The sequence below is a fragment of the Pseudonaja textilis genome, chromosome Z (genome assembly GCF_049901715.1).
Source record: "Pseudonaja textilis isolate UNSWEBS1 chromosome Z, rPseTex1.2, whole genome shotgun sequence".
Lineage (NCBI taxonomy): Eukaryota > Metazoa > Chordata > Lepidosauria > Squamata > Elapidae > Pseudonaja > Pseudonaja textilis.
The window spans coordinates 71,724,687-71,737,366 of record NC_142008.1 but is presented as its reverse complement, the minus strand read 5'-3'; the positions used below and the strand labels follow the sequence as shown (position 1 = coordinate 71,737,366).

The window sequence follows — 12,680 nt, the reverse complement described above, 5'->3', positions numbered from 1 at the left end:
CCTCCCTTGAAGGCTTACTTTCTATCTTGAAGGCCTCCCTGGAGCCTCCTGGCAGCCAAATTGGGGCATGGGGGGCAGTACTGGACACCCCCCTGTGCTCCATTTGGGCCTAGAAAGACCCCCTGGAGCCTCCTAGCAGCCAAAACAGGCTGCGGGGGGGTAGCACCAGACCCCCCCATACCCCATTTTTGCTCCCAGGAGGCTTCCCTACACTTACCTGGGAGCCAGACTGACCTTGTGGGGACTCTTTGGTGGGGCGGGGCGGGGCGGACGGGGCTAGCTGGTCATTGGAACTACCAGTTCACTGAACTGGATGTAAAATTAACATCTGGTTCGCCCGAACAAGCTGAATCCCACCCTGGTAATAAGATTCCTCAAAAAAGGGAATGACTGAGTGGGAGAAAGTAATTGAGAAGCCCCTAAATGATCACCAGTGCTAGACTATACTAAGAAGCTGGGAGAGAAGAAATCCTAGGAGAAGGGGCAGGCTATTCAATGGAACCAATATTGCTGCTTAGTAAACTATCTTGAGAGAATCTTTACTTATTTTACTGAAGGAAGAAATAAATTAAGTTTTATATTTGAGAAGCAATTTATTTCAGACACACATTGCCATCCCTTTTCCAACTGAATTCAAATAGATAAAAGCAAGAAAAAGAAAGAATGATTTGTCACACTGTTTTTGATGTTCCAAAGCATTTCCTTCCCTATTAATAATTCTGGAACAACATGGAGTTGAATGGAAAATATCTCGCATCATGTGTAGTATCTCCATATTATCAGTGCCATGAAAACCAGTAGAAATCATGACAAATCAAGCCAGTATATCTGGCAACAGATTTCAAGAGCAAGTCCAGTTGGGCTGGGAATGGTTTTTTTTTGTAGACTGAAGAATAGAGTAATTATTAAATGAAAGAGATAGAAGTCTGGAAAGGTTTCCTCTAAGGTCTAAGATGAAATTATACTGTATATGCACATTTTTCATTCTTAATAATAAAGTACCATTAAATCTAACCTAGTAATTTGGTCCTTTTCCAAAATAGCAGTGTCCTTGCTTTATTATTTTTTGCTTTGTTGTTGTTGTTTCTTATAGTATACTTGGCATAGCCTATATGTATTTCTAATATCGTTCAACTTACATTCCTGAACTTTAGAGATACCATATGCAAATCCTTAAAAGTTACTTCAGGAATAATGCAATAACTGTGTATAGAAGAATACACAAAGGTACCCTGGGTTCTTGCTACGTGGGACCAAAAGTACCTACCCAGGGGTAGTATTCTACTGGTTCGGACCGGTTTGAGCAAACCCCTTGCGCTCCAGAGATTAGCTTTCTCTGAACCAGTTCACTGTGACGAGCATGTGAGCCTGCCCACCCGCCCCACTCTTTCCTGTCCTTTACTTCCTTTGTTTAGAGCACAGCTGATTTGTATGGCAGAGTGGTTTGCCACACCTCAGCTGTTTTCTTCACTTGTAATGCAAAGCACGCAATCACCAAACCAGTTGTTATATCAGTGGAATCCCACCCCTGTACCTACTTCTTCAAACTGCAATAAAGGAACAAATAATAAAGAATATGACAGTGCTAATAATCCATTAGTCTCTGTAAGAAGAGAATAATTACACAGCCTTGTTTATTTTATAAAGATCATAAATTTCAGTTAAAAAAGAAACCCAAATCACTTGATATTTAGACATGTGAGTAACTGAACCTGACTTCACGTGTTCATAAATTTAAAAATCTCTGCTGATCAACACAATAAATGAACATTAGTCGAATTATGCTGAAAAATTGAATAGTTACATCACTAAATTTTGATTTGATTTGCAAGCCCAGCTCTATCAATGTTCCCTAAATTAGTGAGGAAGAATGATGATACTTACATTCTGCAAAGCAAGAGCTAGCATCAATTTTCCAGATAATCTGGCCTTGGTGAGAGCCATTTACTCCACGATTTTTGTAGTCCAAGAAGTTTTCTGATAGAACCTCGTCTGGTAAATAAGTAAAAAAAAACTCTGATTATTTCACAGCAAAAGGAGGAATCAAACGCAAATTGCTTTTATGATTGTAAGGCATCCAGAGTTACCCTGAGGTAAGACTGGTGGCAATAAATTGTATAAATAAATGAATAAATGAAACCTACTACTATCTTTTGATTAAAGTAGAATTAGCATGAATCCTAAGGCAAATGAACTTAACAAAGAAGAAAACTTCTTCACGAATACACATTTTCTTTATCACAAAGGATTCTAGTATGCAAACTATTTCTTTTATATTTTAATAGTAATTTCATTATTACTAAATACTAAATATTAGTAAAATAATTGCAATTGTAATTCTTAGTAGCAAACTAAAATAAAAATAAAGAAAAACAAGAATGTAGAAAAGAAGCAATCCTCAACTTTTGACCACAACTAAGCCCAGAATATCAATTATTGAGTGAAGCAGTCATTAAGCATGACAAAAGGGAGCTGAAATTTGCTCAAAACCATATGACTGGTTTGCTCAATTACCACAATTCTGTCATTATCATTTTCAATCATTAAGTGATCTTGCTGGTTGGTAAGTGGAGTCTCAGGTAAGCAGAGTGGGTTGCCTGGGGAGGGGGAGAGCCTGGAAGGTTCTGATCAGAGCTAAAAATTCTCTCCGCTTAAATCAGAGCAGGATTTTCCATCCCTGAGGGAGAGATACTCATGTATGATTTGGGCTGGATCTTCCAGGGCCTCTGCTTCCTGCCTGAAAAACTCTGTGATCCTGACCTAATTGTTTTTCTGCTTGGATTTCATTTCCCTAAATGTCTCTAGGGACTAGCTGTCTGACTAGGAACTTGGTTTATTGTCTTAGGAACTTGATTTATTTTTATTTTTTCTTTGTCCAATCTCACAGAATTCTTCAAAGTTTTGGCAAGCCTCTTTTCTAAATCCAATATAAGAAAATTATGCAAGTCATCCTCTTACTTTTTTATTGGCATATTTCTTTTAATGATTAAGACATTAGTTGCTTTCTTTTTTATGTCCAGTGTAGCATCACTTTCTGCATCAATATTATAGCCTATAGCAATGTCAATTTTGTCATATAAAACTCATATTCTATAACATCTTTTAATACAGTATCTATACAGACAAAACCTCTTAAATTAACTTTTGCATCCATAATTCAAAAATATACTTCAGTATGTCCAATGTTAAAATATTTTGCTTCATTCTATATTACTAAGTCAAATTTAAGTGTTCTTCTTTGATTATAATCCTTAATTTCTTTTAGCGTACAACCTTCAAAGACTCATCCTATTCATGTTTTTTAAGAATACTCAAAAACAAAGCATTGTCTTCAAATAAATTCCAAGATCTTATTTCAAATCTATATGGAGTCCATTTGTAACTTTTCAAAAAAATTCTAATAACCTTTTGCTATTTAACCCTTGATTTTTTTAAAAAGCCCTTAAACTGGTATATAATTTTTTTCACTAAGAATTGAAGAAAATCTGGTGTTTCCTTCCAGACTTGTTGATTCAAAGATTCCTAATAGTTGAAAAGCAGTTAATAAGGAATTTCTAAAACTGATTAGAAAAGAAAATATGACAACCCAATGTTAAAGGCACCATCTGTGTTGAGCAAGATTGCTATTCAACTCTAAATCCAAGAGAAACTGCTGTGTTGAAATTTCCTCATGAGGAGCAACTCTATGGAACACTTGTGGGTAATCTCAAGTCTGCTTTTTATCTGGAGAGAAATTACAAAAGTCAATTCATTTGCCATTTTTTCATTCCATTTTCAATGGAATCATATTTAGTTAATCACTTCTTCTCTGGAAATCTTGAAGCATATCATTCCTCAATGTTCACAAAATTATCTCTATGGCTTTCTTTCTCTGCCTTCTTCTCTCCCTTTTTCAATTGATGTAAACATTTTACTGCCATTCTCTTAAAATAGCACAAGAGTTTATTAATTTCATTCATTTCAAAAAGATAATAAAAATATGTCAGTGTATAAGGATTCATGAACTGGAATAGGCATGGCAACAAGTCAGCCAATGGGAACTGTTTGGTGACTGAGGCAGCTTGGAGCCTGGGCGTGACTTAGCTTAACTTGGACAGCTTCAGAGTTTTGCAAAAGACAGTTTGGGGAAGGATTAATCTTGAAAGGGTGTAAGGCATAGCTCAACTATGCAGTATGTAACTAATCAAAGGCCAAGGCACTCCCAATAAACAAGAGTAGCACAAGGCAAACAACAAGAGCTCTAGAGCCGGTACATGCAAATTTGGTTGGGCCAATACAAGCCAGTTTGGGAACAGCAAAATGCGCTGATCATTGTAGATGACTACAGCATTTTGGTTTTTGCTATTTACTAAAGAGTAAAATAGAGGTGCTATGAAATTTAAGCAATGAGTAAGCTTTATAGAAAGGAGATATAAACAACAGGTTCAGAATTCATGTCAGCAAGTTTTCAACAGTGGTTGGGACAGTTAGGAATAAAACACAGACGCACAAATCCTTACAAAGCAGCTGAGAATGGTATAGCTGAGAGTTGGAATGGAATCTTACAAACAACGAAGGACTCACTGCTGGAGGATTTTGGTCTGAGCAGGTCATATTGGGGTGAAGTCATGTTGACTGCCAATTATTTAATCAATAGGCTATGGAGTTCATCTGTAAATGATACCCCATATGCAGTGTTATATGGGAGAAAGCCATCTTTGGCACATTCAAGGGTGTTTGGAAGTAATGCATGAGTGCATAAAGTATTCCAAAAGCAATCAGAAGAAAAGGTCAACCAAAGGCTAGAAAGCTCAGGTTTACAGGCTATGAGCCAGGCTCAAAGAGCTTTAGTGACAGGAGCAAAATAATAGTTATTTCCAGGTCTGCTAGTTTTGCAGAGGAAAATTGGAACAGAATTGATGCCAATTTTTGGAATGATCTACTTAGTGATGATGATCCACTTCATGACGGTAACTCACTTAGTAATGGTGTCAGTATTCAGGGCAGAGAAACTGAAAAAAAAAACAAGGAAAGGAGTCAGGAGAAGATGATGACTCAGATATGAAGCAAGAGAGGGTTGAAATACAAGAGCAGTCAATGCCACACAGGTCAGAGCGATGAAACAGTGGGATTCCACCTGACAGGTATTCTGCTAGTGAAGTAAAGGTGTGTAATGTGTGGTATGAACCAAGAAACCATCAGGAAGTATTGGCATTACCTAAAATTGAATAAGTGAAGTGCAAAGAAGCCATGAACAAAGAAATGAAATCCATGGGTGAACATATATGACTTTGCAAAGATGTAGGTTGTAAATGGGTATACAAAAAGAAAGTACTACCCAACAATGAGGTCCAATATAAGGCAAGGTTTTTCATAGAGAAAAAAATGTGCACTATGATGATGTATTCACACCTACGGTAAAGAATGAAAGCATAAGGTTGGCACTAGAGTTGGCAGTGGCATGTGACCATAAAATCTGGCATTTTGACATAACCACAGCATTTCGCAATGCAGAATTAGAGGAAGAAATTTACATGGTTCAAGCACCAGGGTATGAAAGTAAAAAGCCTATCATTGTATATAAATTGAACAAGGCCATTTATGGGCTGAAGCAGTCAGTGAGGAATTGGAATATCTGTTTATGCATTGAAGGGTTTTGGATTCAAGAGTTGCAAGGCTGATGGTTGCATATATACTGGAAAGTTACAAGGTGGGATTGTCAATTATTAGCATTTGTGAATGATCTTTGTTTCATTGCAAAAAATGTGTCACAGGTAAAAGAATTTGCTAATCAGAGAGAAGCAATTTGAATTGAAAAATTTGGGTGAAATCCAAAATTATCTTGGTGAAGAAATACAAAAAACTGTAAAAGTGGTTATGTTCTCAGTCAAAGAAGGAAAATTGAAAATTGAGATACAACATGAAGGATTGTAATTCTGCTCCAACACCTGTGAGCACAGATTTTCATAACAATTTGGGGGACGACAAAAGTGAAGCCTGTGATTAAGAGACATATCAGTCAGCAATAGGAAGCTTGTTATAGCTGTCACAGTGATCCAGACCAGATATAGCTCGTGCAATAAGCATCTTAAATTGCTTTACTGCTGAACTAATGCAACTGCATTGGATGGGTGTAAAAAGGATTCTCAGGTATTTGAAGGGAACTCTGAATTTGGGTCTTCAAATACAGGTCTCTGAAGAAATAAAGTTAAAATGTTATGCTCAGTGATTATGCCAATGATGTAAAAACCAGAAAGTCTAATTCTGGGATTGTGGTATTATTTGGAGAGGCTTTAATTGGTTGGAAGTTCAGAAAACAAACAACTGTAGCCATTTCTACTGCGGAGAAAAAAATATTGCTTTATCTGAATTTTGTTCAGAGGTAACTTGGTACATATACCTGTGTGTAAATTTAAATGTAAAAAAAGTAAATGAAGCTGTAATGGTGTTTGAAGATTATTACTAAATTATTAAAAGTAAATGAAGCTGTAATGGTGTTTGAAGATAATGCTGCTTGCATTAAATTGGCAAAAGGTGACAGTAAAAAACAAAAGCAAGCATGTAGATATTAAATATTATAATGTAAGAAAAGACATCAAATTTAAATTAATTAGCTTGCCTCGCTGTTCTTCAGAGGACAATCTGACAGATATAATGACCAAGCCATTAGGTGGAGTGCACCATGGGAAGAATATTAAGTTATTTCATTTTATGTCTATTCCAATCATAAAGGGAGGAGTGTCAGTGTATAAGGATTCATGAACTGGAATAGGCATGACAACAAGTTAGCCAATAGGGACTGTTTGGTGACTGAGACAGCTTGGAGCTGGGTGTGGCTTAGCTTAACTCTTCTGTGTATAAAAGAATTCATTTTGTCTTTGCTTGGGAGTTCTAGTGCTTGTTCGTATACTTCTTCTCTCTTCCACATTGCAAGAGCTGCATGGATATTGTATACATGCATCATGTTTTATATTATTGTATATAAAGAAGTTTCTTCTATATAATGAATCCTGTTGAATTATTTGCTTGTGTGCTGGCTGGATTGCTACAGACTGTGACAAAATAAGTAGTTTCTACCTAGGAAAAGCTAGAAATTTTTCAGAATAAGATGTTAACACTTCACTGTCTATCTCAATAGCCCAGAAAAAAGTAAGAGAGATTCTACTAGCTAGATATATAACAGGTCAATTTGGTTTCAAAGAGATGTCGAAGTTTATAAATCTTAGGTCTGATTCTTAAGTGGAGAAAGCTATTATTGTTGCAATATATTTGTCAGTGCTCAACTAGGGAGGATAATGTATTTCTTTTTCTTTTCTTTTGCCTTTTAAATCCACTTTTTCCTTTCTTTTTAAAAGTCTTTGTTAAGTTTGGTCTTGTAAAATTTCCACTTTTTTCCTTTGGAGTTGGCATTTTAATTTTCTGTACTAAAAAAAATAAACAAAAAAAGTAAAAAGAATGTAATTTACATAAATTTTCAGGGTACTTTGATGGCTTTTATCTGTTATATAAACAAGGTCAATTTATTTCTCTTATTACATTTATGTGAAAATGTTGCCCATAAATGTTTACTAATAGTTTCTTTTAGGGGATAGTTTTTCATTTTATTGATTGTATCTGTTTATTTGTCAATTCACTAGTACTTGAAGCTGTATTTGGGTTGGTGTATCTTAGTATAGATCTTCAAATCAAGTGGAATGGCTGTCAGCCTGCTGGGTCAAGACATGGTTTGTTTGAACCACATACAGAACACATTGTAGCCAATGTTACCATTTTCTCCAAAAAGCACATAGTTAGTGGTTCTGTAATAAGCATACTATGTACAAACTATTCCCTAAAATTCATTGTGTATTGGAATGAGTACTATGCACTCCTACATCAAATATTGCTCTTTTACTGTGAATTTCAGGGGACTTGGGATTTGCCCCCACCTTTTTTGCAAGAAATACTTTGCAGTATATTCAAAAAATCCTCACTAATTAGAATATTTTCATGTTACATTCATTTTTAGAGATTTGCCTTTTAGGGAAAATAAAATTAAAGGCAAAAGTTAGGAGAAAGAAGCATATGATACTTAAAGCAAGGTTTCTCTGGCTAATTAATTCAAAATAGGTTTGACACAATTTTTTTTAAATAACAATTTAAAAATTGGGCCTGAGAGACTATGATAACATTTTATCAGATTTTTAAAACATGTTTTAATTTTTCCATAAGGATAATGAAGAAAAAAGTCTACAATATATCAATAAGCAGCACACAATATTACCTGTCTATGAAATCATAAATTACAGTTTACAAGTTGCCTGTTTTAGGCATTTATAACTCAAGCTAAGTTAAATAAACTTGCCTAGATTAAATGAAACTAGAGTTAAGGGCACTTAATAATGAAATTATTCCAATCTACTATTTTTATAATAGATGCAAATTATGAAATAGATAAAATATCTTTATTCTATATGACATAGTTCTATTGATTCCATTATTATCTATTTAAAATTCTTTTCTTCAAAAACATGCTTCCGTTCATATTATATTTTACTACATTATTACAACATGTAGTCCTTGACTTAGCAATCATTCAAAGTTGCAATGGACCCTCCTCCCCAAAAAGCTACGTATGACCTAGTTTTGAAGTTATGGGTAATGTATCACCACCTCATCACATGTACCAAATTCAGGGAGATTCGACCTTATGACTGATCACAGGGCCACTACAGCACTTCCCCTGCCTATTTCAACCCCCTTCCCCTATCTTCCCCACCAGATAAGTGAAAGCAGATTCAAAGTCTGCAAGCTGCAAACTCTGCAATCAGCCTGAGACTAGACTAGATTAGACTAGAACAGAACAGAACAGAACAGAATTCTTTATTGGCCAAATGTGATTGGACACACAAGGAATTTGTCTTTGGTGCATATGCTCTCAGTGTACATAAAAGAAAGATAAAATACATTCATCAAAAATCATAAGATATAACACTTAATGATAGTCATAGATTACTAATAAGTGATCAAATTATACTAGGAAACAAAACAATATAAATTATATTATTATAAACAATATAAATTGTAAAGATACAAGCAACATGATTATAGTTATAAGAGAGATAGATGCTAGGAAGGATGAAAATAATAGTAACACAGTCTTAGTAAATAATTTGACAGTGTTTTGGGAATTAGTTGTTTAGCAGAGTGATGGCATTCGGGGAAAAACTGTCCTTGTGTCTAGTTGTTCTGGTGTGTAGTGCCCTGTAGCATCATTTTGAGGGTAGAAGTTGAAACAATTTATGCCTAGGATGTGTCCAGGATGTGAGGGGTCTGTAGATATTTTCACAACCCTCTGACTTGTGCAGTATACAGGTCCTCAATGGAAGGCAGGTGGGTAGCAATTGTTTTTTTTCTGCAGTTGTAATTATCTGTTGAAGTCTGTGTCTGTTTTGTTTGGTTGCAAGCCAAACCAGACAATTACAGAGGTGCAGATGACACAGACAATAATTCCTCTGTAGAACTGTATCAGCAGTTTGAGCTTTCTGAGTTGATGCAGAAAGAACATTCTTGTGCTGTTTTGATGACATTTCGATATTAGGTGTCCATTTTAAGTCTTGAGATATAATAGAACCTAGAAACTTGAAGATCTCTATTGTTGATACTTTGTTGTTTAGTACTGTAAGAGGTGGTAGTATAGGAAGATTTCTCCTAAAATCTATCACCATTTCTATGGTTTTGAGTGTGTTTAGTTCAAGATTGTTCTGGTTGCACAAGGCTAGTTACTCGACCCCCTGTCTGTATGCAGATTCATCATTATCTAGAATGAGACCAATCACTGTTGTATCATCTGCAAACTTCAGTACTTGAACAGAGAGATCTTTTGAGATGCAGTCATTGGTGTATAGAGAGAAGTGGTGAGAGCACACAGCCCTGGGGTGGGATGGGGCTGTGCTAATTGTACTGGTATCTGATGTGATTTTGACTAGCTGCACCTGCTTCCTGTCTGTAAGGAAGCTTATGATCTAGTTATAAGTTGGTTAGGTACATCTAGATGATTTAGTTTAGTTAGAAGAATATCTGGAATGATGGGCATTGAATGCTGAGCTGAAGTCTGCAAAGAGGACCGTTGGATAGGTTTTTGGAGATTCAAGAGGTTGTAGGATGTAGTGCAGAGTCATATTAACAACATCATCTGTCAATCTATTTGCTCAGTAGGCAAATTGCAAGAGTCTAACAGCAGATCTGTGATGGTTTTCAGGTGGGCAAACACTAGCCTCCCAAAAGTATTATGATGACAATTGTAACAAAATCCAAAATGTAAATAAATGTCTTTTAATGCCTCCAACTGGCCCCACTGTTCAATAATTCTCAGTTAGAGATAAAACGTACTCAAAAATAGTCTTCAAAAGAAAGCAATACAGTCCAAACTTAATGAGCAGATAGAGGTGAAATAAAAAACCAAACAAACTACAATGATGAAATTTCCACAACGGACCAGGATAAGTAACTACCAAATTCAAGGAGATAACAAGGCACAGTCTGTTGGAAGGACGCCAACCAAGATAACTTCAGCCCAAAATAACACATGCTTTGCTTCTGACAATGCTGTGTTGTAATCGCCTCTCTTATATACCAGTCTCCCCAGCTGCAACCAATGAGGAGGATCATGGCCGCTTCCTCTCTCGTAAGCCAAGTTGTTGCCTTCTCCATTCCTCCTTGCATCTCCTAGGATGCAGAGGAGATGGGCCTGGTACTTCCTCTGACTGCCCAGCCAGCTTCTGCCCTTCTCCAGCGTCCTCCACAACCTCTGGAGCCACACCTCCACTCCCTGTCGACTGTTCCTCCTCTCTCTCGGAGTCTGACTCTACCAAGGGCATGACAGGTATTCATAACTACAGATATTAGAGCAGCCGGTCTTAAGTCATTCAGTTCCTTGATGGAAGAGTTCTTCCGCACTGGGATGATAGTAGAGATTTGAAGCAAGAAGGAACATACCACATTTCTAGTGATTTATTAAAGAAGCGGGTGAAGATGGGGGCCAGTTGGTCAACACAAGCTTTTCAGCAAGAAGGAGTTATTTTCTCTGGGCCTGGTGCTTTTCCTGGCTTTTGTCTGTGAAATAGACGTTGCACCTCATTCTCAGCCATGTCAGCCTCTGTAATCACCAGAGGTGGTGGGCCCAATGGGATGGGGTAGCTTGTAGGAAGCTTGGCTGTTGTTGGTGTGTCTGAGATAAGGATTGTGATGATGGGTGGCAGTAGTTTTCACTCAAACCTACAGTAAAAAACATTCAGGTCATCTGCCAGTTGTTGATTTCCTTCAGCATGGGAAGAAGGTTTGCTGTAACCAGTGATATTTTTAAGAGTTTTCCACATGTTTACTGGTTCATTTGTTGATAACTGATTCTTAAATTTTCAGAGTAACTTCTTTTTGCTACTCTGATCTCCCTTGTTAATAAGTTTTTGGCCTGATTATACAGCATTCTATCGTCTTTTATGTAGGTTTCCTCTTTGGTACAAGGAAGTTTAGCTGTGAACCAAAGTTTATTTTTACTGTATATTCACAGGTTTCTGGTTGGCACACATAGGTCTTCACAAAAACTGGCATATGTTGCTACAGTATCTGAGAGCTCATCCATGTCTGCAGAGGTATCTTCAAAAACATTCCAATCAGTGCACTCAAGGCAAGCCTGTAGCTTTAACTTTGCCTCCTCAGTCCAACTCTTCACTGATTTAATTGTTGGTTTTAAGTCTTTGTCTGTAAGAGGTACAAGATGAATCATGCAATGATCAGTGTCCCACAGCTGGTCATGGTAAAGATCGATAAGCATCTTTTAGTGTTGTGTAGCAATGGTCTAAAGTATCCTTGCCTCTAGTGAGACAATTGACATGCTGAAAATATTTTGGTAGCTCTTTCTTTAAGTTGGCTTTGTTAAAATCTCCTAAAACAATGGGAAGGGAATCTGGGTATTTAACTTCAGCCCACATAATCTGGTCAGCTAGAGTTCATAATGCATTGTTTACATATGCTTGTGGAGAAACATGCACAGCAATTAGGAGAAATGAGGAGAACTCTCATGGAGAATAAAATGGTTTTCAACTGGTAATTAATGTATCTAACTCCATATCATAGAATTTCTTTAGTATAGTTATATCTTAGGACCAGCTGCTGTTAATATATAAATGTAAATCTCCTCCCCAGTGATGGGATTCAAATTTTTTTACTACTGGTTCTGTGGACATTGTTAGGAATATAAGTCACCTAACAGGTATTTGGGTTAGAAATATATAAACCAGGATAAACATTTTAGTACTATGTCTTTAAGAGATTGCAAAAACTGCAATTGGGTGTGGTTTTTCAAACAGCCATAAGATGGAGCCAGAAACCTGTATTGTCTTAGTCTTAATCTCAGAAGAGAGTGTGTCTGAGTGAGTTTCCTTCTGTTGGAAAGTATTGCCGTTGCTCCATTTTTCCTAATTGACTGATATTACTGGATTTAATCTAAGTCTATTACTGAACTGTTTTTGACACTGGACTTTGATATTTGGATTATCCCTGGATTGAAAAACTGACTGATTACCTGTGAATGATTTTGGATTGCTTATTTTGGACTTTGCTTAAACCTTTCTGGAAGTAAAAACCTACATTTACTGTACAGTGTTTCTGTGTACTGTGTGTGTATTATTCAAACGCTTCTCTCCCTGTATGTCTCCCTGTAT

The 12,680-nt window shown here is 36.5% G+C and overlaps 1 protein-coding gene across 8 annotated transcripts in view; it reads right to left on the bottom strand.

The window, feature by feature from the left end:
• The window catches only part of HECW1 (HECT, C2 and WW domain containing E3 ubiquitin protein ligase 1), a 329,622-nt gene that overhangs the window by 230,018 nt on the left and 86,924 nt on the right, over positions 1-12,680 (bottom strand). For all 8 annotated transcript variants that reach the window (XM_087915428.1, XM_087915430.1, XM_087915425.1 and 5 more), the window contains one exon: positions 1,885-1,992. In XM_087915428.1, the coding sequence (XP_087771554.1) occupies positions 1,885-1,992 (108 nt within the window). The remainder of the gene's footprint in view (positions 1-1,884; positions 1,993-12,680) is intronic.